This window comes from Channa argus, chromosome 10, assembly GCF_033026475.1.
Source record: "Channa argus isolate prfri chromosome 10, Channa argus male v1.0, whole genome shotgun sequence".
Classification (NCBI taxonomy): Eukaryota; Metazoa; Chordata; class Actinopteri; order Anabantiformes; family Channidae; genus Channa; species Channa argus.
Window position 1 is genome coordinate 22,417,973 of NC_090206.1, and position 26,942 is coordinate 22,444,914.

At 37.7% G+C, this 26,942-nt stretch overlaps 1 protein-coding gene across 7 annotated transcripts in view; it reads right to left on the reverse strand.

Annotated features, from left to right (window-relative positions):
• fstl5 (follistatin-like 5) overlaps nt 1-26,942 on the reverse strand; it is a 147,970-nt gene that overhangs the window by 106,853 nt on the left and 14,175 nt on the right. For 4 of the 7 annotated variants that reach the window (XM_067519175.1, XM_067519171.1, XM_067519173.1 and 1 more), the window contains 2 exons: nt 17,911-18,052; nt 9,901-9,934 (listed from right to left, as the gene is read on the reverse strand). In XM_067519175.1, the coding sequence (XP_067375276.1) occupies nt 9,901-9,934; nt 17,911-18,042 (166 nt within the window). In that variant the 5' untranslated portion in view covers nt 18,043-18,052. Of the gene's footprint in view, nt 1-9,900; nt 9,935-17,910; nt 18,053-25,708; nt 25,732-26,942 lie in introns of those variants that run through there. The other 3 variants (XM_067519174.1, XM_067519172.1, XM_067519177.1) reach the window with 2 other exon arrangements.

A 26,942-nucleotide genomic window follows, 5' to 3' on the forward strand; every position in this document is an offset into this window, starting at 1 on the left:
AATATAGTGCTATAAAAATAGTGAACTCAACACCTATGTGCCTTAGCAGATGCTATATTTTTTGCTATTATTCAATTCTTTCAATGCCTTCATAGATGTTACATAACTAACTCTAATACTGTATATTGAAGTAAAAAGCAGTCATCTAAAAAACTAAAGTCTTTACAAATAATACAGAAATGTATTCAATTGTAGCAACAAGACTAAAAGAAAAATGTTATTTTCACTCTTACAGTACGTGCATGTGTGCTGGTCTCTTGAGTGCATGTGGTGGAAAGTGGCTATGAGAGCACCTGGCAGCCACTTGGCAGCTTTCTGTCCCATTTCATTCCCTCTCTCAATGACTGAACGTGTGCCTGGCTCTTCTCTCATTCTGTCCACGTCAGGATGCAGCATTAAGAACGCTTCCACCACCCCCATTTATCAGAAATTGCAGACTAATTGTAAGCACCCCCTACTTCTCCCAATACTACTTCACATTACAGTGAGCCGTTGGGTTGGTAGGCAAACAGCAGAAAGCAAAGAAGCTTCTCTTTCTATGTGGGTATAGTTATAAATTAGAACTAGATCAAATTAATTAGATTATTGCTAAAAATGCCTACAATTAATCAGTATTTACTCCATTGTTGATGTGTTCAGGGACAGTAAGGAGTGTAGGTCACCTGTGTTTAATAAGCGACTTTGTTGTTTTACTTTTTCAATATTGTACATATGGCTCTAGGGGAAGAGCATGTAGTCTAAATAAATCTGTTTTTGACATTTTTTTTTCTTACTTGAGTTCAGTTAGACAAAAAAGGAAATAACCCAATTAAAATAATCAAATAATCATTAAGTTAACTTTTAGGTTGATGGACTAGGTTTGAGGCTCCAACCCTAAACACCAATTCAATGATTCACTGCTGAGCAGGTCCTGCTGGCAGAGAGAGGGGCTGTTTGGGAGTGGGGGAGCTGCTTACTCAAAGCATTCTCTCAGTTTCAGGATGAAAATTAACAAAAAAAAAAAAAAACTTAGAAACATGCTAAAACTAGACCTCTAACAATTAGATAACAAGCTTCTTATGTTAACACAGACCAACAACGGACAGGAGACCATGGGGGAAAGCTGAAATTATCACGTTGCTGCAGGTCTCTGCTTGCTCAGCGAGTGATACTAACAGATCATATAGTGCAGGTACAGAGACAAGAATCAACAATGTGACCTGAGTATTTCACCTCAGGTTAGCTCTTTGTGTTCTCCTTACACTTACAGTGTGTGAGTGTGTGAATGTGTGACTGACTGAGTGATTAAGTCAGAGACAGAGTCAAATAAGAAACAAATACTTACGTAATAAGAAAAAGTGAAACACTAAAATGACAAGGTTTGATTTGTTTCCGTTCAGAATGGCATACCTGGGCCTTCCTTATCTGGAGAATGCAATTTCTATGGTCAACACACTATTTGAACAGACAAATTAAGTATCATCAAAAGAGGAACACTTAGAATTCAATCAATTCAAAGCAAACTACTTCATTTCTATGGTGCAGCTCCTGTGTTTTTGTGAGTGGTGCTCTGAAACAAATGATGATTTAGAATATAGGATAATTGAGGATTATTCAAAGAGCATTAGAGAGTACTTTTTTTTTTAAGAAATTGATACTTTATTTTGTAATGAAGCTCACATGTCTGAGAAAGATCAAGGCATTGTTATATAGTTATGAGGGTTACACCATTTAAACTCAAAATAGGCCCTTATCAAAAGGGCAAAAAAATAGCAATAATAATCTAGGGTTACCAAAAAATAGGACGTGAACTGAAAAGTATGGTGATTAAAGCACACATTGCTCCTATCTGACAGAAACAGCAGCAAGAGTTGTTTTTGTCATGATGAAATACACAAAAATACACAACAGCCCTTCTTCTTCTAGATTTCAACTCATGAAAGAAGAGAACGACAATTGCAGTTGTGTCCCCTCCCCCAAACTGCAGCGATAAACTAAACCTCCTGCTGAGAACACCACCATAAAACAAGAAAAGGGTGTACTGTCAGTCAAATCGACTTTATATCTCTCCCTCTACATGCAAACAGAAATACTAACAGTGCACAAAAATAGGAGCTTTGAAAGATTAACTAAAATCTGAAACTGAGCGGTAAGACCCCCACTACTTTCACATAATTGGTCTTTCCATGCTTCTTTAAATTAACCCCAAAGTCTGTCATAGATATTAAAGCTGGTGTAATTGCCATAAGTCACTTCTAATATCAAGGTTCTAAGAAAAGTTGACTTTCTTCTCAAGCTATGAGCAACCACAAAACCAAAGAAGTTGCATTTATTTGAAATACAATGTACAATACAACAGAAAGTAAAATTGTGGGCGTGTGGTGCGGCCTCTTCCATTAGAAGTTAGTTCATGTTTGGACACTGATGCAGTTCTGCTATTCAGATAAAAAGGTACATTAAAGTTAATCTTGTCTAAGAGCGGGAACCGTTCTTCAAGATAATGTTCCTTTTATGATTACTGTGCTGACCTTCAGATGGGAAAAAAAAAGGCCCACTATTGCCAGGCCTTCATCATTATCTACTGCAAGTTTCACAGGTTCACGCAGCTCACTAAGAATTATTGATGAACCTCAATTAAATTTGTCTCACTCCATTTAATTTTACATATTCAGGATAAAGTTTGCCAGGAATTATGGTTATCAACATCCTGGGACTACTTTATACTCTGTAGATGAGTGTTGATGGTAATATTGTTGATCTTGCTTAATGTGCAGCATGTTATGCTTCGATCGGCAGTGCTGATGTTCACCTTGACACCTATCCATCACTTTTTTTTTTAACCCTTATTTATCCTTAAGTGTTTGAAATTAAACTTTTTCTTTAAAAAAAAAAAAAGATTTTAATTGCATAATGAACAATAAATCACATGCCACAACAATATACTATACAAACATCTAGATGAAATTTTCAAAGTATATTTATACTGAGATCAACCAAGATGCATGATTGTTGAATAATGATGACTTCATTTTCTTTTTAGAGCCAAATGCTGTACACATGCTGTTATTGTTGTGCTGGATGTGGGTCAGCATAGGAAAGCGTTTAATGCTGGTCATGTCTAACAGGTGTTAGAACACACTGTGCATTGCAGTGTATGGGGCTGTATAGCTGCCCCCATAACATTATCACCACCAGGTGATGTTCATTTTGTGGCTGATCAGGTATGCTGCATGTTTTATGCTCTAATCTATTATCGATCGTAAAATTGATGTGTGTATAAGGGTTTATGGCTTCATAATTGTTAGAAAAGCGAAGTATTATTCAAAGATCCTTTGTGCATATTAGAAGTATTTGTCTGTTCCTTGGAAATTTAGCATGAGGAGAAAAGTGGAGAACGACTGGTGGACCACCAAAATGTGGTTAATGTTACAATGTGGCTTTTTGTGGGCGGCGTTTTTAACGAGGCTGTCAGAATAAATTGCTATAAAATAACCTATAGGCTATATCGAAGGATTTGAACAGAAACTGGAGCAGCAATTTAAAATAAAGTATAAAAAGCTGCAATGACCATGCAGCCTAATGCTCTTTAAAGTGTCATGAAAGGTATAGCTGGCTTTCTCCCCTGAGAAGGTGACAGAGTTGTCCCGCATAGTATTTAGGCCAGACACAAGTGTCCTCTTATGGCTTAGTGGGTCAAGGAGCATAAGTGGCCAGTAAAGCTGGCTAGAAAGGCCTGTGGGAATTCAAGAGGAAAATCATATAGGCCGCATTTTAACTCAGCAACTCATCTAAGCCGGTCAGAGGTGTGTTCATAAGCAGATGGTGCAGTGCAGTCCCACAGTTTGTCTTTAAAAAACTACTTCTCTCCCTGCCCAGAAACAGAGGGCAGAGACAGCACAGACTTACTTTTTGAAAGGTATTACAAATTACAAAACAAAACAGTGCCAAAACTGTAAAAGACTATGGTAGATGGAAAAACAAAGGGTGTTTCAATAACTTTGTCTAACAAGTTTATTGCAATGCAGCATTCACCGCTTTTCTGTACAACTGTAATAACTTGTTTTAAAAGTGCGACTCAGGCCCAGGGGGTGTAGTGTAATTTTAGAATTAATATACAATTTAGAATTTGGTGTTTGCAACCTCTGAATTATTCAAATGTACTTCTGTTATGGGCTTGGGTCTGGTGGGGGTAAGGTAGCTGCTATGCATACAAATTAATATATTATGTCAGTATATGAAAGAGTAGGAGACGGCGTAGATTAGGGGGAACATAAATATTGGTGCCAGCCAACAAAACAAGAGTTTGCTCTTGTGCCAAGTTCAAACCTGCGACGCTGTGACATATTAATAGAAATAGTCTAGGATGTTGTTTTGAGACTGATATTGCAACCTATCTGTAGGGAAATCTTTCTTCAGTGGCCATTTTTGCATGCATTAAGAAGTTTACACTGGCTTTGCAATAAACCTACTTGAGTTCTCCAGTGAGTGCTCCAGTGTATACATGTTCTCCAGTTTAGAGAATTTAGATTAAAATGCTGGCTTTCTATGCTATTACTCTTGCTCATGTGGCAATTTAAGCATTTTCAAAATATTAGTAAACACAGAGTAACCTAGTAAAACATACTGTTGTCAACATGAGCTACATTTTCGTCCTGTTGATTGCATTTACAGTTAAGTACAAAGGTTTGTTTACCCTTATTTTACAAAATAGTAAAACAAAGATTAATTTCATCAATATTTAATACATAATAAGCAGTACAAATGGGGTCTTCATCAGAAATTAAAGTTAAATATTAATTTATCAAACTTTTTGCATTTCATTTATTCATAACTTTACTGTAACTCATGTTTGCATCCCTCTGCATTGAGTGTGAGGAACGTAAATGTAATCATGGATTCCAAGCATGAAAACGGCTTCAGAGTATTGTGAACAAGAGTCAGCAAACTCAAACTGACAAATCCCATACCTAGATGAAAAAGACGGGCTGCTACATAAAATCAAGTTGAATGCTTTGCTGCCAATATTTGCATTAAGTAATATAAGTCAAACCTAAATTAATTCAATACCTTTTAATATGGTAAATCGGATAACTGTTAGTTTAAATCAAAACAGTGGAAACGTATTTAGTTTAGCATTTGGTAGGCTTTTTTACCTCAATGGTAACATGCAGTGAAAATGTCACGGGCTAAACAGGTACAGTTATTTGAACACAACACAAATGATGAAGTTAGACTGCCTTGGCACCATCCATTGAACAGGTGTGACCCAACAAACCTCAACTTCTCTACAAAGCAAACTGTGCAGAGAACCTCTGAATACAGTAAATGTGCCATTTGTTTGTTTGTTTTTTTAAAGTAAACGCTTAATTAATTTGTTTTGGGTAAAAATATTGTGCAGTAGTTGTACAGCAGTATATTTAGAAATTGTTTGGTATCATTGGGTCCTCAATTTCACCAAATACTCAGGAAGTGTGCCAACCTCAATTACAAAGAATCTAATGCAAACAAACGTGTTAATCTTGCATAAGCAGAACATAAACAGATGTCTTTTTTTTTTTTTTTTTTTTTTTTTAAAGTAAGAGCAGTTTGCTACTGTGAACATAGCTTTTAAACACCAGCGGTAATATTGCAGACCATACGAGCATAAGCCATGCATCCATAACGACGTGGCTACCGCTGACACCTTCTACATGTAATGAAGATGGTAAGATTATCTCACAAAGTTCCATCAGGTATTTCATATGGCTAAATCAGTCTATTTATTCTGTAAAATTGCATTTCACCGACAGCCCAAGGTCTTGCTGCAGCCTGCATAACAAGCTCAGTTAGTGTGGCACATGCTTGTTCTGGGACACCAATTATAGAGCATCCTGTAAAACGGCAGACATTTGTCTGTCTTTGTCGTTTCCATGCTGACAGTCGCTTTAGAGCACTACATCCTTCCATTTATAATAATTTTTGTTTTCTCATGCACACTGAAGACTATAAGAGCATAATATCCACGCATAAATTCTAGAAACTGCTCATTTTAAGTTCAGGGTAACAGCACACACTGGGTGAAAGAGAAGGGGTAGGGTATACCCTGGACAGATCGCCAGTCTGTCTCAGACAATTAAACTCTAAAAGGGAATTGATCTTTCTACAATATAACTGACTATGAACCGCTTTAGGTTTTGAAAGGACAAAGTACGTTTAAAAAATATTTTGAAAAGGAATAAGATTGATTTTGTTTTGAACTTTTGGGCAGAAGCTTAATTTACATTCTCTCCAGCCGTTTTAAAACACGGACAATACTTTTCACCAGATATTAGTTTACATCTTTTTGTAAAATTACATTATACTCTGTTTAGCTGCTCCCAGGTCTCCTCTTAATTTTACTTGCCACTGAAAGTAGATGGTGACATAGCATGTAAAATTGAAGTTTTAAAGCTAAATTGACCTCGGTTTTGTAATAATAAGAAGCCCCAATGTAAAGGCTGATGCTTGAATTATTTATGGTTTTCTCTACAATTTGCTTGGCTTCTCGTTAACAAGGCTGGAAATGAGTTTGCTGAAAATTGGCCAAAGTGAGAGCTCCCCTCTTGGATTACAGAACGTGGCGCATTAAAGTGAATCACAGCAGACAGCTGGGGCCGCCCTTTATGGTAATGCACCCTCTACAATTACTGCTTCGACCTTCCCTTGTGAAGAAAAATGGGGAGACGTCCATTTAGCGGCCCTTTCAAACACTTAGTGGCAGACATGTTGGGCAGCAGGACCACCTTTTGCCTGACATTGACTCTTGTTTAGAGGAGACAGAGAAGACATTAGAAAGGTGACAGGTTGACAGATGAGATGCATCTGTCAAACTGCAAAAAGACCATGTTGCAATACTGCATGCACTTACAATACTCACTACAATACTGGTAGATGAAGCTGGTTTGGGATAATTGTGTCCACTACACCTGCAACTAATGGCTATTAGGGATGAGCTCTGATTGCTGGTACTGATTTGGATCCGGTTTCACTTCGTTCCACTCTGTGGCGGAACGAAACCCTTATCTAACCTTTCATTAGCTTTGTTTAATTCAGTGGGTCACTTTTCCTGGTCTCTGGAATAAAAAAAACAAAAACAAAAAACACAAAACAAAGATGTACGTGACAGGCCGAGTATTGCTCTCACATTCTGCCATGAAGCTCTCGATATTTGTCCAACTCATTCTGTCATCGCAATTGTTGTGCCCTCATCAGTTTGAATGGATCTCTAAACCTCTGATCCTCTGAACTCTGAAAGATCTGAAAATAGCTCACTTAACAACAGTAATGCAACGTGGCAGTTACACTGTACATAAATAAATTAATAACTTGGTGGTTATATATGTTTAATCACTTATGTAACATTGCAGGCAGAGGCTCTCCAGGCGAGCAGGCAAGACAGGCAAGACAGGCAGATGCTTAGGGCCCCAGGCCAGTGAGGGGCCCCTCTGCGTACTGACAAAGTTTAACTATTTACAGCACTGACTGTGTAACCTTGAATAATAAAGCAATGAATAAATTAACATTATTTCTTTTGTTTACTTTGACATTTAACATGAGTTAACTTAGCTAACTAAGTGAGCAGAGCAAACTAATTTGTCCAGCTTTGCTGGTAAGGTTTACTAGCATAATATGATGTTGAATTTATTGATACTCCTGAACATTTTTTCAGAGCTACTGTTCCAAACATCTATACAAGCTTGTCATAACTGATGTGTATGTGATTACACATACAACACAGAAGTAATCTGGCAAATAAGCCATATACATTCACTTAGGAATGTATTCATACCCCCTCATTTTTTTCACATTTTACTGCACTATAAATTTGATCTGAACTAGAATAAAAATGTATTGCTTGGCCATCAACGCTTTGCACAATCCCACTGGCAACAGAGCCTTCAATTTTCTTGGGTAAGTCTCTTGGTGCTTTGCACACCTGCATTTGAGTAGTTTATTCCATTCTTCCTGGCTGATCCGCTCAAGCTTCATCAGATTGGAAGGGGAAGCATATTTGAACTGCCATCTTCAGGTGTTTCCATGTTTCTCCTGAGACTTTCCATGGTATGCAAGTCTGCGCTTTGACTGTGTCACTGAAACACAGTCGGGGACCTACGGTAATGTCCCTGTTGTGCTGAAATGTGACCCGTTAACAACATCATGTGCACTCTTCAGTCCAGCCACTCTAAGCCAAATTAAAGGTTTAATTGGTGGAGTGAGGCAGTTGTGTTTTCCACTAACCGTTTAGTTTGTGCACTATAGGAAGACTCCTGGTGGTTCCAAACTTTATGTCGCTGAGAACACAAAGCCTAAACATTTTTCTTTAACCTGAACCTGATCTATGCATTATCACAAAATGTTATCATGGATGTCTTCAGCGTTACTTGGTGTTCATTGCAGAGGTAAGAGTATCCCCCCTGGAAGAGGACAGCCCATAAAGATCCCTATAAGCCATCAGAACCAAATGAGGGCTCCCAGCAGAACTATACACTGTATAAACATGGGGGATGTTTCTGTTGTAATCACAATACAATAAAGTTAACAGTAGTAGCAACACGTTCTCTTGACTCTGTCCACCTGCAGTTTTTAAAAGGATGCAAAACCAAGAGAATTAAATGCAATGTTCTACTGTTTTTCAGAACCCCATTAAACTCTGACAACAGTATTTTTTATAGGCCAGTCACAAAGAAAAACTAACATTTATTTATAACCCAGGTTTTTAAGTCTGCTTCAAATAAAAACCCCTCCGTTTGATGGGCAACATGGCCGCACTTCTCTCCACCCCTTGCTTCTAAATGAAGGCGCAAAATGGAGGGTTAGGATCAAGTTGTAGAGGGAGAAAGGGAGAAAATTTGGATTAGGTCAAATACTTCCATACGGAACACACATCACAGCGATGAAAAGTACTTCATTAAGTAAAAACCAAGTAGGACTACTACAGAAAATGTTTGCACCAGACCAAACTATTGGTTGGTTGACTGTGTTAAAATGTGTGAGATCTGCTTGTCCAGCCAAATAAACTGAGAGAAAGAGAAGTCAATAGAGTGCTAGGCTGCTAATGGGTTTTTAGTGTAAAGCTTTTTGTACAAGATGCGACATGTATGTGGCCTATTCTGCACTGAAATAAAGATGTTACATTACATTACACTTCTCCCTGACCAAAAGGAATCAGGACACCACTAACAGTACACATGAACGTACAAAAATCAAAGGTTAGGAAAAAAGTGATAGGGCCAACGGGGAGAACACACACACACACACACCCAAAGCAATTTTAACATACAATGTCCGGTCCTTATTTTCAAGACCGTGTCTGGAGTTGTCGTTTTCACACATGTTCAATTTGGGACAGAACAATGTGCTGTATCCATGCACCAACTTACACATAAAATCCAGACTTTCTACTAGAGTGCTCGCAGGATAAACTCTGCATAATCTCCGGTGCGTCTGGCTCTGACATTTGCATTCTCACACACACCACCTCCAGGGTAAAGTCTGGAGAAGATCAGGACTCCAGTGCATTTGTGAAAGAGGCTTAAGAGAAAAACAAATAAGGCCACCACAGCAAATGTTTGCACCAAACCAGACTAGTGGTTCTCTGACTCTGTCAAAATGTATGAGATCTTCTTGTTGAGCTAAGTAAACAGAGAGAAAAAGGAGTCAAAGTGTTGTGCCACTAATGGGTGTGAAGCCTTTTTTCTTTATGATGCGCTATGTATGTGGCATTTTCTGCATATAAATGAAGACATGTATGTTTTACACTATGGTTTGTTTAAAAAAAAAAAAATCATAAAGCAAATATGCTTAAGCCATGTTGTGGCCTCCATCCAAAAAAAAAAATATCCTACATCTAAGTAGGTCAATAAAAGAGGAAGGAAGAAATGAGAATAAGATATGGAAACTCACCCTTTATCCTCAAGCTCTCAGTATTCCCATCCTGCTGGAACAGAAGAACAGAAACAAAACAGAAAAGAGATCAGTTATAATAACCTCCACACTACACAGAAAGCCATTTTCATTTAGTAAAATGAATGAAACTTTTCAAACTCAGAAACTATTCTATAAGCAACTTAATACATAAACTGAGTGGTTGCATAGATATGATTAAGCTGAGTTACGTCAATGCAGGTTCGATATGAAGGTGTAAGGTCTTCACTCAAAATTTAGGACCATATCTTACAAAACATACTGTTACCTGTATAAATGGCAGTAAATGATTAATTGATAATTATACTTTTCTTTCTCACTTATGTTAAGTAGCAAGTTGCATCAGATAGCCCATTTATTTTGTGTACTAAAATAAAAAATACCCCTGGTTTTCTATTCATTCAAAAATATAATACATTTTTTTAGTATAATTGAGGCGTCGTGAACAAGGTATTAAATTAGCAACGATTGTGTTACAACACTAACTCCAAATGTAACTGAACTGTATCTGACAGAAAAAGACAACAAAGAGCAAATTGTCATGACCGCTTGAGTATGTGTGCTATATAAAAAATAAAAATAAAAAAGTTGCATTTAGAGAATTTACGGGAATGACTGGAGTAGAAAATGCTGCTATCAGGACTAGTGTTCTGAGTAGCTGCTTTCCACAAACCATGAATAGCAAAGAAAGAAAGAAAGAAAGAAAGAAAGAGGCATAAATATTTGATTTCTCTACAGTGAAATCTGCAAAGCTCATCCAATCACTCTTGTACAGAATATTTAGACTCTCGCTCTACCAGCCAGAGCAAGGTGTTATGCAGAAGATGCATTATGCAACAGGTCTACAGTCAATAATGAACAGCGTCCCCGGCTGCCTGAAAATAGTAGATTACCCGTTGCCTGGGTTTGCTCAGGAAATCTGATCTTATTGAAACTTAGTTAATTAATAAACTGTGTCACAGATTTAAACACATTTCACACACATAAGGGTTTTTGTATAAAACAGACTTCTACTGCAAAAATATTTGGCTGACCTTGCATACAAAGCGTCATACTTTTTCACTGCACAATGCTTGTGGCAACCTACCGGTGGTATTGCATTAGAAATGCAGTGTGTTTTAACACTGCACCAGGCATAAAATCCAACTTGCATTTCTCCTTTTTGCCAGGGGCATCACAAAATTGTTTCCTCATCCCCAATCCACAGTACTGAATCCTACTGTCTGTGGGTGAACAAACAGCTTCTTGGTGAACACTAGTTTGAAATCTGATAGCTCACATAGCTGCTGTCACAGATGTAATGTGATGGACATAAGAGACGTGAAGCTTTTGGTGTAGCAACAGGGAAGGTCAGTTCAGACCATCACAAAAGTTATCATCTGTGCGCCATGAAAATATGTGCAAAATTTCATGGCAATCAGAGATTTAAAGATTTATCCAGTGTGGACCAAAATAGTCAGATGGCTGAACTGACATAGCTGAAGAACGAGCAATGCACCTTTCATGGGCACAAGATGAGATGAATCTTTTTGTAAAACCATAAAATAACAGACATCTAATTGTACCATGATAATCTCGCAAGTACTGTCTATGCACATCATTTTTTCTGGATGTTTTACAAAACATTGTTGACTAGTGACCCAAAAGGCACAAATCACAGAAAACACCTGTGGCTCTATGACATTTTTCATATCCCCACCACCCTCTTGAGTAGTTGACATTTAGAATTGCACTACAGTTAGGAAAGATATCAAATGTGGCTTATTTGCATATGGCAGATAGTGTTCACACTTCATTTGTTTGAAGAGACTGATTTCCCCAGGGCCACTGGCAGACTTGTCTCTGCTGCCCTGAGACTCTAGGGATGCTGAAGCACCCAGCTGTACAACCTGTGGTTCATCTGCCCCTGTCAAAGCTAGCTGGCTGACCGCCCACATCTCTGTCTCTCACACTTTATCTCTCAATCCACTTGCTCCACCAACACCACCCTTCTCTTTTTCCTCTCTTTCTCCTCTTCACATTTCGGATCCCTCCCTCCCCCACACCAAACAAGCACTTTGGTACACTTTGCCTTCTAAAACAAAACTGCAAAATGCAAAACCAAACAAGTAGAAGCAACATTAGAGTGGAAGTTGGATCTGTCTGTTACACGAAGAAGAAAAACAACTCTCTTATTGAGTTAACTGTGACCACAGCATAGATATGGGTGCAGACAGCTCTGGGGAAAAGAATGCAGGGTTTCCAGTAAAAATGCTGAACTTGGCTCAACTATTGCAACAGCCCAATACCCAAATGCCTATACTGCCAAATCAAATAAGTACAAAAGCATATTCCTGGTAGAAAACTGTCATACAGCAATGCCACTGTTTATAATGCAATCACTAAGAAAAAGGATCCATTTTTCATTCCATGATAGCATTTCAGAGTTGACCTTAGTATTATAAACCACTGAGCAGTGTTCTAAAATATGATAAGACACAAAGGCTAAATGTTGCAGCAATGTAAAACAAACAGGAGGGTGGTGTGTGTGTGTGTGTGTGTGTGTGTGTGTGTGTGGGGGGGGGGGGGGGGGGGGGTGAAGAAGACTACCTGTTTAACATGAACAGCAGACAACCTCCCTTCTTTATTTGGAATAATACTCTCACACCATTAACAACAACCTGAACATCCTGTTACCCTGAAGTTTCAGGATTTTTCAGGTCTGTATGCGGCTGAGGTTAGCTCCATCATATCTATCTATAGGTATTTATAACAGAAGAACAAAGCTAGGTCCTACATTGGGGTAAAAAAAAGGGGTAAAGATATTAATACCAAGTACAGTGAATAAAGTGCCAAAGACCTAGAAAAATAAGCTCGAATGTGAACAGACTTGCAAGAACTGAGGTCAAAACCAGCACAAACATGGACACCTTGTTATTGTTATACCAGATTTGCTCCAGACAGCGTCTGCTGCTTCAGCCCCTGTGGAGACTTTACAGAAGCTGGTTACCTCAGCCTCAGGCTGGCTGCCATTGGAAAGTAGACAGCTCATCAAAATGAGTGACAAAAAGGTTGGTGCTAAAACTGACCAGATGAGGAGAAGGGAGGAGAAAGGAGGAAGGTGGATATAATAGTGACAGTGGTTACATTTAATCCAAACATTCCATTCTACGGTTTAACTGTACATCAAGCTCAAGCTGTGTTGTAAATGTAGTGATTTATTTTTGTTATGTCTCCCATTCCCCTTCTCTTTATCTCAATATCATTTGCCCACGCCCCACCCACCCTCTCTGTCTGTCTGTCTGTTTCTCTCCGCTTATCCCCTGTTAATCTAGATTTGCCATGTGGCCAAGCCAGTGCTGGATGGATGGGGCTTTGCAGACAGTTGTCCTTGCCTCCATTTTGTTTGTCCTGACATAACAGTTTGATGTCAGCGCTTCAAACTCTCAGAAATTGCTTTTGTCCCTTGTGTAAAGTGAGCCTGGGCACTTTACCACACATTTCCCAAATTACACATTGAGACTTTCCATCAGTTTTACAGTAAAACTCCTTGTGAAATAGCTTGAGTGAAATAAGAGGTTATAAAATAAGATCTCAACGTAACAGGAGCTTGGGAAGAGGAACCATCACTGAGTGTTTCTCTCAGTAAAAATTAGTATAATTGAAGCAAAACTTTTGGTAGACATGGTCTGTGTCCTATACTTATGGACCACATTTAGATGCACCTAAGGAAGCAGGTTACTCAGAGAAATCAGCTCTCTCTGCTACTCGGGGAGCAGTGTTTACATGCACTTAAGTAACCTTGTTACAGGAAATCTGCGTCTACATGCAGCAGAAGACTAAGCGGATTTCACCTGCCCCTCTGATTTATTTTAAAAGCCCGGCGCACAGATTTAGACGGTGCAGATGTACACTATAGCTCAGTTGGTAAAGGCAGTTGCTTACGGACCACAGGGTGAGTGTTTCGATCCCCGGCCCTGGCTATATGTCGAAGTGTCCCTGGGCAAGACACTGAACCCGTAACAGCCCATTCCCCCTCCCCAGTGATGCAGTTCCGGTCCAAGCCCGGTAGAAATTGAGTAGGGTTGCGTCAGGAAGGGCATCCGGCATAAAAACTGTGCCAAATCAACATGCGGAAAATGATCCGCTGTGGAGACCCTGAACTCACGGGATAAGCCGAAAGGAGAGTAGTAGCACAGATTTTGACGGTATAATGAAGGAAAATCTTTGACTTTTCTTTCTCTGCGTGTTTGTTCGTGTCACAGCAGAGTGACAGTGCAGGGGGAAGAGAAAGGAAAGACACAAAGTTGATCCACAATAGTCTGAATTTTAAAAATCCAAGGGGGAAAGTGACTTATTTAAACTTCTACAAGACACTTCGTGTTGAAACTTATGTGGACTTTGTTTTAAAAGTGAGGCGGCATTGCCCCATACAGCTTACTGTCCACAGCCTTTGGTTACACACACACACAGTTGGAGAAGGCCAATTAGATATACATGGCAGAGTAATCGACATTCTTTGACAGAAATCTACCTGGGGAAACCAGGTTTCCCCAATCCCCTACCCTGATTTCGGAAACCAGCTTTCCCGTATGATAGTTAAGAACTCAGCTTTCCTGAGAAAGCCGACTGTAACCCGGTTACTTGAATGAAGTTTTTGTGAGATATGCATATAAGGCCGTATCCAGCCCTGTTACCTTTGTCAAACACTGTCCATAAAAGCAGAGGAAGTCACAGCATTGCCACAGCCTTTAGTTATTATAGCTTAAAACAAAGCACATTTCTATGAATGTGTAGATCAGTAAATGGATGCAATTATGTTCAAAAAATATGTTTGTGTTACCCTGTTCTACAAATAATAAATGTAACAAGGCTTTAATTAAAAACAGTTAATCAAAATAGAAATTATGAAATTAACATTTGTAAATGGGGAGTCGAAACTTAATAGCTGTCACGGTTCTAAAACTCGTATTGCTTTTTTTTTACAGAATCACATTTTTATCACTACTCACTCTTTATCACTACTTTCTCTCCCCAACAGTGGAGGTAATTCTCTGAGCAACAAAAATGTGCATGATGCTCTGGAAAGGGGCTTGCAATGTGGCCATTTTTCAGCAAAGGGCTGTAAATTTCCACAGCCTCATTTGACAGTCACATAGATGAGCCGAGTTTACCTCTGTCCTCTGACAAGATAAATTGTAATGCTATGCAGATGCTATGATGACATTCCTCCCCAGTGTAATCACATTGCTTGGCATATTTAATTTCACTGGACTGGACAATCATTTTTATAGATTCTCGTCAAACTACATGGACATATAGAACAGTAATTATTGAAGTCCAACTTTTTCCAAGGAAAAAAAACCTTGAGTAAAAAAAGTAAATCGTTCTTCATTCAAAGAGAGCTAAAGCACAATTTGCACATCCTTCAAAATGTGCTTTTAAAATAAACTAGAGCTACTCGTAGGTCTGTTTGCATCATTCAAATGAAATAGCATTACAATAAAAAGCACATAGTAAAGTCTCAGTGTAATGCACAAATGAATATTGTGAATGCAGGGATGACTAGAACTGTATTAGTGGACAAATGATTAGTGCACAAACAGCATCAAAAACTGTAATGTAAATTCAACATGGGAATAGTTGCCCCAGAATTTGTGTCCCAGTGTGTTTGAAACTACCTCTAAATTTCCATAGCTGCTACCTTTACAAACTTTGAGCATTTTGTTTGCCAGAATGTTTTTGCCACAACTACAATGCAATAAGTGATGGTAAACAATGCATATTGCTTTAATTCTTGACTTTCTGAAAATAAATCTGCATCTCTTCAAGTTATATAATCCTAGTACAACTGCATGTAGGGTGTTAATTCAATAATATGCTTAGGTCACAGTTATGGTATCATTCTTAGGATAATGCAGTCTTGGGCAACACTGCCATGTTTCCAATTTATGGCAAAGCTGATGCACTTAATCATATTAGATTGTATGTAGGGCAGGGCGATATATTGAATTAATTTGACTAATTAGATATTTTATTTTGTTGTTAGCCACCTGATGCATTCAGGGACTGTACAGAGAGTATGCCACCTGTGTTTCAGAACAGTTCAGAGACCAATACGCCATTAGTATGGGTGGGCCTTACACTTTACCCTCTTGTTATTGTTGGACAGCTGCTCCTGGTATTATTCTTTATAATGTTTACGGTATTACAGTTAGCATGTAGATTTTATTAGCTTTAATCTTTTAAAGCAATCATTTTCAAATCAAGTTTTTTCGAGTTACGCAGCCCCAAAACTAAGAGGATTATAATCTTAAAATGGACATAAATACCGAAAAATTTGAATTAATTTTTGTTCCATATCACTTCCTGTTAGTCTGCTCGTCAAAAGATAACATATTGGAATTTTGAAAATTCAACATATGATAATCTGCAAACCATCTCTTCTTGTACAAATTTCAAATAACCAACTTCATAAGAAAATCACATCCTTCATGAGGTAGAACCTGTATAGTCAGCATACTTTCCCTGAAATAAACGCCATATACCACTTTTCTCGGATCAGACTTGTCGATACAGAAACACTTTACCCAGCTCTGAAATCCTATACCTCAAAAAGTTGGAACAGAGGCTATAGAAGGACACATGTCACTGTCCAACTAGTTTTTTGTTTGTTTGTTTTTTTTAAAGTTCTTCAGCCCAGGACATGCAAGATCAGAGAAGGTACTGTACAAAGTACTGCCAGTACAATAGTGCACAGTGCATAAAGAAAATCTTAAACAACCAGATCACCGTTTTATAAAACCAAAATCTAACCACTATTCACATAGAGCTGGACAGTGAATCATTTGCCTCTGTCCTCCCTTTGGTATAAAGCATCCCAGTCTGGTACAAGTGCTATCACTGCAGTTTACAGAGATCATTTTACCGGATTTGGGGGTATTGAAGTTTAAATCTCTTTACTTTACACTATTTCCAGGGTAGCTGAGGCAACAAAGAAACAGAACTCTTCCTGGCTGATATCTGCAGTCCACGTTTAGAAACTCCCTCTCTAAATAAATCTTTTTCAAGAAGGTCAGAATGTGTTTGGCCATTGTGTCAATTCAACATTGCTTTCAGCTCAACTCTAATACAGTCCAATGATGTTCCAACCATCTGTTCCTTCTGTCTCCTCTTCCAGCTCTCTCGTTACCCGCCTCTTTCCCAGCCCACCCTTAAGTAACATTGTCTTTGCCTTTCATTCTGTAGCTAAGATTAAAGCCAACTGAAAGGCAATATCATTTTAAAGGCAATATGTAGCATAAAGATGACAGATTAAAAGTAAAAATGCAAATTGTAAACCATCTTCATTTTTCATCAATTTTTATCTTGAATTGAATAGAGAGGAGACGTTTTTACTGGTGAACAGAATAGCAAAGGAGGCTTATAGGAAATGTGTCCTGAAGGGCCACAATCTGACTGTCTCTTGACAAAACACTGTGCTTTTCTCAAGTCCTCGTCTGCCAAAGCAGTCTATTTCTTTCCCAGACTGGCTCTAATTGATCACATCTCTGCTATGCTGGTGTTTTTAACATAAAAAAAACAAACAAAAAAAAACAGTATGCTACTAGTTTACAAGAAAATGTAAATGCTAGAAAGAAGTTATTAAAAGTGGCAGACTGCTTGTGGGGCCTGCCCTGTAACATCGAGTCAACAAGCATTCAATTACATCTTTTACATTAAATGTTAGGATAAAATGCCATGTGAACATCCTCACTTCATTCAAAGCTCATCTTCATCTCTGCGTAGCTATGCCTCGAATTAATATGATGTTGTCTTTGAAAAGACAGTCCCCCGGCACACAGGAGGGATAATGATTCATCAAGTATTTTAGAGTGGGTAGAAAAACAACAACCACAGGAGACTCATGTGATGCAGAAAGAAAGCACCACTGTAATTAGTTTCATACTTGGCAAAAGCGCATAGTCTTCTTGTTAAGGACAGCAAATGAAAAAAGAAAGTAATCAATACCTTGTGTCGGAATCTCACGACTGGTCGATAGGGCAGTGACCCAAATTCCTCCTTGTTGGGTCTCCCGTCGGCATTGAGCACAGCGAGACCCAACAGTAAAATTGCAGCTGACCACCATCTGGCTGTCTTCATTGGTCTTTTCCTGTCAAAAACCAAACAAGAATGGTAAGTATTCCAACTCTCTGGAGGTTCAATACCAGTTGGCCAAGACAATACATCAAGTCCGCTGTAATTAGTGTAGACAATGGGAAGCGCAAAACTGTCGCTGGTTTCAACTAAAGCTATCAATATGTACTCCACACTCGGCAAAGAGATTAGATCTCCTTTTGAATCAATTAAGAGTAAATAGACATGAGAAAAATCAAGATAAAGAAGACAAAGAGCCAATATATTAAGGCAATTAAAGTGAAGGCTTTGGATTAATTAGGCTGAGTGTCCAAGTCAAGCAACTGTGATAAAACGCAAAGAGATTATATCTTAAACAGTTTCCTAACCCTATTAGAGATCCAACCCAAATAAATATATTATATATTTATTTTATTTTTTTTTAAGGGTATGAGGTTTACTTTTCACCCCAATATAACTGCATTTTCAATTATTCATTACACTGTGTAAACACTAGTTTGACCTTTGCATGACTTGAATTAAACAAAAATGTTTTCGTGCAGGAAAAACATGCCTTGTGAAAAATGCTTGTGTCTCGGAAACAGCAATGTTAAAGGAAGTTAAGATGCAGAAAATGCCACTGCTCTATTAACACTAGCACACCACACGTTTTTAAAATGTGAAATGAGTTTGTACCTTATTTTTGTCCTGTGTTAATCTCCAGTTCTTTGTGCAGCATGTTGTGGAAATCTCTAGTTAGAAGTGCTTTATGAATAAATTTGACTTGACTTGTTGATTTTTACAGGCAAACACTGAGCTGCACTGTCTAAGCCGTCTTAAGCCACTAGTGCCTGCTCATCATCCTCCAGCAGACAGAGATGACTGACAGCAGGATGGTGACCCTGTCTCCCTGTTCTTCTAGAATGACACTGAGTCAAACAACATTGCCGCTGCTGTGGCAGCTCTATGGGGCCACAAGCTATTCAGCAAAGGTCAGAAGGTCATGCCCGCAGAGCGGCATGTCACTGTGATGCACCGGATAAAAAGGGAACACTGAAACTTTTTTCTGGACTTTATGACTTTTGCCTTTGTGAGCTGTTTGATTCACTCATTCTGTTATCCCTTTATAGTCCCAACTATTTTTCTTGAATAGATATCACAGTATTGCATCAATTTATTGACTTTGCGCTGTATGGAATTCTAACTGATGGAAATAACTTTTAATTATTAGAACAAATAAAACTATATTTGACAGTCTATATGTATGTATATAACTATACATTTCAGACTTTTTTAAATATCAGTACCTTAAAAGTTTAAACAACTATGATAAATGTTAAATGATCTGCACTTGTAGCACTCTTCTACCTATTGGTACTCAAAGCGCTTTACACTGCTTCTCATTCACCCATTCCCACACACTGACACACTGATGGGGGAGCTGCCATGCAGCTGGCCTACACTCACCGGGAACAACTAAATTAGGGTTCAGAGTCTTGCTCAGGAACACTTCGACATGTAACCGGAGGAGCCAGGAATCGAATCAACAACAACTCAACAACACTGGGATTGGTGGACAACCGCTCCATCTCCTGCGCCATAGTCCCGCTTTGTCTAACTCAGACAATGACAGAGTCTACTCCTACACCAATTACAACCATCACCAGCCCAATGACGAATAAATCTAGTTTTCTCCTGTTGGATGTACTAAACATTTGAGTAAAATTTCCACAAATAACTTAGAAGAGCAGCTCATTAGAGCAACTAGTCAAAAATCCACAAAGAAACTAATGTAAAAGTCAGATGCAACATACCAGCACAGGCTGCTTTAGGACTTGGTCTTAAGTCTATTTTCCTTCAGAAACTTTTCCATCTTTAAAACATCTAACACAGTAGGAGGGTGGGGGGCATTAAAAGTGCCTTGATAACACAGCAGGCTGTGTTTATATAACAAGGTATGAGGCTAAGAATTCATAAGTTCCCTGAACCTAATGAAGCAACTGTTAAAATGCTGGTAATGATCAACAGCTTTACTAAACCCCTGCAGATAAATTATAGTTGTTTTGTGCTATGAAGCACTAAAATCTTACTTACCGCTTTGTTAATGTTATCATATTCATTCTAAATGCATTTCTAAAATGTTCAGATCCAGGTAGGAACCCTGCCCGCAGCAGCTGCTGCTGCTGCTGCTGCTCCACTTCTCGCGTTTAGCCATACTAGGTGGGTTACCATATCTGCTAGCACAATCAATCAACTTCTTTGCAGCATCCCAGTGTTAAATGGGCTATTAATGGACTAACTTTTGCAGGATGCTCAGTTAGAGACAGAGACATGTGGACGGTTTTAAGAAGTTTAAGTGTGTCGTACAACACTGTTCCACAAAAACATTCCACACGTTACGATTAGCCACAACTGCCAAACACATTCAAATAACTTTCCAATTTAACATCATCATTAGTGTCTTACTGTGAGCTTCTTGACTGCCAACTATACAGATCTGTATTTTAATAAAAGGCTATTAATTTCTTTAAAAATAGCAAAAATGTGGATTTAAAAAAAAAAATGAAAATACATTTAAATACTTCTTGTTTCAAATGAAGAGTTTGAGTTAATTTTCTTGTCATTAAATCTACATAATGTGCGCCGTGGGTGCCTAATAGGCTAGTTTTGGCACAACACTAGACAAACTACTCAGAACACGATGACAAGAAATCTGAAGACGAAAATGAGACAAACCGCTGAGAAGAATACAACTATTAACAGCAAACTCTCAGTTCATAGTGCTGCTGTAATGCAAAGCGCAATACTGAGAGGTGCCTCTAATATTTTGTCCATTCCATTCCTGTCAGTGAGGGAAGACTAAATATTAGAAATAAGTCAGTAGTGCAATGGAGTAAGATTCAACAGCAGCAGACACTAGAATTTGAACATAATAGTGAAACACCTCTCTAGTATTATAATATTACATCCATAAACCTTTGGTAAAGCTGCAACAATCAGTCAATAAATCAAAAGAAAATCTGGCTGGCTCATTTTTAGGCAAAAATGCCAAATGCCCACTGTTTCTAGCTTCTCCAACATGGACATCTGCTGTCTTTTGCACTTTTGCAGTATAAGGCACAATAAGGAGCCAATATCTCTCCAATCCTCTTGGATAAAGAAAACTTGTGGATGATTTCCTAACATTGAAATGTTCTTAACAGGAAGAGAAAAAACACATTTGCCTTGTTGCAGAATGTGTAGCTTTCAGTGTTTAAATATAATATAACTGACATCACTTCTTGTGTGAGCATATAGTACATAATTGTACAAGTCAAAGTATGTGAGTGCAAGCTTGTGTTTGAGTAAACAATGCAAATCTTGTGCCTTATTTATTTGCTCTGGAAGCACAGTCCAAAAGTTTTACCTGGATCCCCAGAGGGAGTGCCATCATAACTTTGGCTTGTGGTTTTAAATCCCCCAGAGCACATCTAAGCTTTCACATTGACTTTCAAATGAAGACAACCTAGTTCCCACTATGTACACAATGCATCATGTCCTGACAAGCTCACAGCCACTCTCCTTTCACCCCAAGCTCCATCAGTCTCATTCAGCAGAATAAGCATATCCATACGGCTCCTCTTATAGATACTGTGTGTGCTGTATGTACACTGGGCATTAGCAGGCTTTGATTTGCCACTCACACAGTATGTACTAGGAGATGCCATGTATTTCGGTGAGTCACAGGTCTGGAAAATAGGAATACACGATTAAAACCTTATACATTTCCTGACATTATGCCTGATTTTTCCCCAAAAGACACTCATTCACAAATACTCTTCTCCCACATCACTATTATAGACAGCCTAGACTCACTCTAACTTCTGCCTGATAACTCTGCAATTTACAGCTTTCTCATTGCAGTCTCCTTTTGTTAAATATAATTAAACAAAGCCCTTGAGAAATAGAAGAACTGTTTATACAGCTGACAGCTTACTGGCAACTTCGGAGCTTCTTCTGTGTTTCAGCAGCCAGTACAGCAAGTGCTACAATATACGTTCTATGCTTTCTGAACAGAACTGAGAATATACTGTACAGAAGGTTCACCCATCAGAATACCATATGGAAGATGTTAAGATATTTCAACCTTTTGGAAAAGATCTCTGAAACCTGTAGCCGTGTTCATAATACAACAACCAAAGACCATGTTTCCCTCAAGCATAAGCTGCCATTCCTCTACCGTGTTTCTCACATCAACTAAAAGTTTTTAAAACAAAGACAAAAAAAGATAATCCACCAACAGTCTGGTAACAGGAATGTAACAATTATCATAAAACATGAAAGTGGCAAACCTTGTGTAATTTCACAATCTCAATTTAGATGCACTGGAATGGATTTTATGTAAACCAGACATACAGCAACTGAAAGCAGATAAATTCCAAATACTCCAGAAACCAGTGGTTCTAAACAGTTTTGGTTTGTCTACCTCATTAACAGCTTCTCACTGTACTTCAACTTGGTGTGATTAACTTAAGTAAAACATTATTTCTCTAACTTGTTTTTTTTTTTTTGGGATAATTGGTCTTTCATGTAAAAAGTCTGCCATTTCCAATAATTTGACACTTTCCTGAAAAGAATTCTCTAGTGTAACTAATTATTGGAGAAATGGAGTCATAGGTCTAAGGCTTGCATTTTAGTTCAATTAACTGACTACCAGATGGATTTCCGTGGAAGAAATTACTTAATTCTATCAGATTGAAAATTATTACTCCTTTATTTATTAATTATTTTCTTTGGTTATGCTAAAGAGCAGGTTTGAAGACACATTTATGAGTAGCTTGCCTGGAATCAATTTCTAAATAAAAAAAAAACAAAAAACAATTGCTTATCTGGCTTAGAATTAAGAAATACCTATAAAGTAAAAGGTACCATCTGCTGATCATCCTTTTTTCAGAAACTGGAATCTACAGACCCATAAAATAAAGCTTAACAATTTTCACAACTCTTAAAATTTAAAAAAAAAAGTTAAATAAGCAATTTATTAAAATGAATTAGAGAAAATGCATTTACAAAATATGAACACTTTTGTGTTGCAGCCATTTGTTTATAGAATTTGCCGTCCTGTAAATAACCTTGTGACCCCCCAGATTTATACTGGTTAATATGTGTTTCCCCATTACTCCAGTAAAATGAAAAGTGATATAACATAAAGTTTGATTAATATGATTTATGGCTATTAAAAATCAAATGCTTTGTCTAAATCTCACACTATTTAAACAGAGCACCATTTTCTTGTTCTAAGCTACTCCTTCTAACTCCATTGAGTTCCAAATAGTTTTTCAATTGGAACTGCTGCACTATACAGCTCCCAAGTGTTAAGAACATGCTTGCTTACTCAACTGGCGGGAAAAAGAAAAAAACAAAAAAAACACTAGAACACTCTTACTATGAGGATTAATGCTTTTCAAGGTCACTGTGCTGCTTAACTTCTTATATTACATATTAACACAGCAGAGCAGCCTATTCTGATATTTCAACAAATGACAGAACTAACATTTCATGCCTGCACTTTCATCACTCTGTTATATAAACTACTGGAAGAAATAATAATAAAAATCAGTGTAAAGTTTTACCTCAAACAACATATTTTGAAAGTCTTCATTAGATAGTCCACCAACTTTAAAACACAGGTCATTCGGTTTGTCAGTTTTGCTCTTCCAAGTACAATATATCTTGTTAATAAAATAACACTCCCCTGGCACACTGCACTCCTACAACATAAACTTGTGACAGAAACAACACAAAGACAAAAGCTTGCCTCAAAGATAATTTACAAAGAAATGTCTCTTTTGCAACTGTGACAATTTTCTTCATATCAACAGTTTTCTGAGTAGCCTAGTTTCTTTAAGTGTCATTTTTGCAAACTGTGCATGAAACCTGTCAAGTGTTGAAATGATATTTGAAGGGCCTTTTTAGCACATTGGCAGATATACCCTTTTTTTATATGTGTAAAATGCAAAGAGTCCAAAGAGGGAAAGTAACTACTTTTTCATTTGTTCGCTGGTACTTTTTCACTCTGCTGAGCTTGCATGAGGTTTTTCTGCAGTCGCCCTGCTTCAAAGTCAGCCAGTCATGCAGATTTACTCCAGAGAGCAGTCCAGTACAGCACACTGAAAAATGTGGCAAAGCTGAGCTGCTTACCAAAGCTTGAGTGCCTTCCTTAACACTTCCATTGTAACAGTTGTTAATTGAAGAGAAGCTGCTGGTTACTTGGCGTGATCACTCAACATTTGTTACATTTTAGATGTTATAGAATAATTCAATTAAAAAGGAGCATGATCAGGAAATGCATTACTGCACTGATTAAAAATTTAAATCATATTACTTAGACTATGTCTAACAACATTTCACAAAACACTGCTTGGTTTACATCACTGTCAACACAAAAATGAGACAAAGACACTAAGCTTACATTAAAGAAATTTTGAATAGGCCTTCATGAAGCATTAAAAATTGTTATTAGGAAAACATTAGTAATGAGGTTCTAAAAACTTCAGCCTCTAAAACTTTAATGAGTTGTCAAGCAGTGATTTTACCAAATGGACCTTTTGCACAGCAGACATTTTGACATTTCAAAGGAGGAAAAGCACTTGTGTAATTAATAACATCAATGATAATCTACTGCATTTAGGTGAGTCACTGGTCAAAGTGTACATACGCTCACTAAAACTCGTTTTGGAGAAGAACAATGCCTAATGTAAATAGTTAAACTCCAGCTTTTTCTGTTTTTAATAATTCAAATGTCTGATAAAAGGGTCTATACTGTACTTTTGTTGCTAGTGGTTTTTAAATACACATGCAAATACAACTTATCAAGTGCTTATCGAGCTGTTGATAGAATAGCTGCTATGACTGCCAAATACATACAGTCATTAGAAGTAGAAAATTACTTTAATGTGAAAACTTTTGGGAGGACTACTTGGCAAGCTAGTCACAATACATAAAATAATCAATCTTTGCAGTTAGAGAGCTTGGGTTTCTCATGTATTACCTTATATCCAAGTCACAGAGAGCTAAGCCTTTATTAAAAAATAACAATATTACAATCATGGCGATCTTTCTCGTTTGTCAACACCCATCCAAATTCATGGCGGTATACACACTTCCTATGACTTTCCAAGTTATTTTGGATTTGGATTTGTTTTTGTTTTTTTGTTTTGTTTTTGTTTTTCATACAACCTTCTTTTCAAACCCGTTTCCTCCTGTGCGCTGAAACGCCTGCAACATGGATTTAAAGAGATGGTTCCGGTGCCGATTCCGGATATATCTACATAACTGGGGCGAGTGTTGCCCAACGACTTTCCGGGTTTCGGAAACGTCAGCATTATTAAGTTAATTTATTTCTTCAGTTGTTTTAAAAAGACAGCTTAGTCTCATAACGTAAATGTTAACTTGCAACAATTTAGCTACAAGCCACAGGACTTTTTTTTTTGTAATTAGGTTTTTTGAGCTATTAGGTTTTTTGCAAACACAAAACTTTGAAAAGACACCTTAACTAAATGACTATAAAACGTTCGCTAAATATTCCTTACGTAGTTTATTTCCATCCCACTACTTTAACGCGGAATAACTCTGCTGTTAGATAAATGTTAGCATAGTGCAAGTGGACCGTTAGCTAGCTATTAGCTAGGCTAACAGCTAACAGCGAACTCACCTGAAGATGACCCAGGACCGTTAGTGTATCCGACTGAAGCACCACTTTTAGCCATTTAATCACCGGACAGTAATAACTTCAAACTAATGTTAAACATGCTGAGCAGACGGAGAAGCAGAAGGTTTAACAGCACTTCTGGAGAAACCATGGCTCTGTTGATCTATAAAACAAGCGCAACAGGTGCGAGTAAAATCAATTAACACCAACAGCGCCTGAGCAAAATTCAAGATGGCGCCGTTTCCTTTTTCTTTTTTTAAATAAATACTTTCCTTCCACTGCTCGCTGCTGCCACTACTGGACATAAACTACAGGGTTTGTTTTGTTTGTTTGTTTGTCTATTTTTGAGTTCAAAACTGCTGATTGCAACACTTTGTCGCAATTTCACCGCCACGTTTTGCTCTCAAGTTTTATTTGACTGCATAATAAGTAGATACAGTATAGATACAATACTATCTTTAGTACTAAAAGTAAAGCAGTGAAGTTTTCAAAAATAACCTAATTAATAAATAATAATTTTACATTTCAGTTAAAGAAAAATCAGATCAATGTTATCTGTCTTTTAAAACAGAAGTTCCCCTAAAGTTAGGTTGTTCCTAGTATCATGGAGAACTTCCTGCTGTGGTTACACTGCAGATTTAGGCTTTTGCAGTGTCTTCTGTCTCTTCATATAATCTCACTCTGACTCTATGATCTTGAAATTGGGCTTTGTAGGGGTCACCTGTTGCAGGACCTTTTGCTCTTCGCGTCATTGAAAACAAGTTCTCTACGACTCTGTGTGTGAAATGTATGTTCTGGGTCATTTCTGCAAATTGAATTTGGGCCCAGATGCCTTCCTGGTGGTGCTGTGTGATTGTTAACAATCTCAACATGTGAAGTCTCTAAAACTGTAACTTATAGAAGCTGCATTTTAAGCTAGAATAAGACATCGAACTCAGTAGGCTTCTAAAGTGGGCAGTGTTTAGATTGGGAAACGGACAGCCTTAGATAATTGTGGTTTTAATCATGAAATATGGAATGGTTGTTTATACAAAAAGATCATATGCCTCATTATTCAAATGAATAACATTAACATACATTTTTACATTTAGTAAATAACGTTTTTTTTAATATTGCATGTTTTCATGTAGACTGTTAATTACATTCATTACTCTCACATTGAGCAGGTATCTATACAGCCAGACAAATAGGAAGGTTTCCTTTTCTTTTTAAAAATGCTGTGGTATTAAGAGGACTT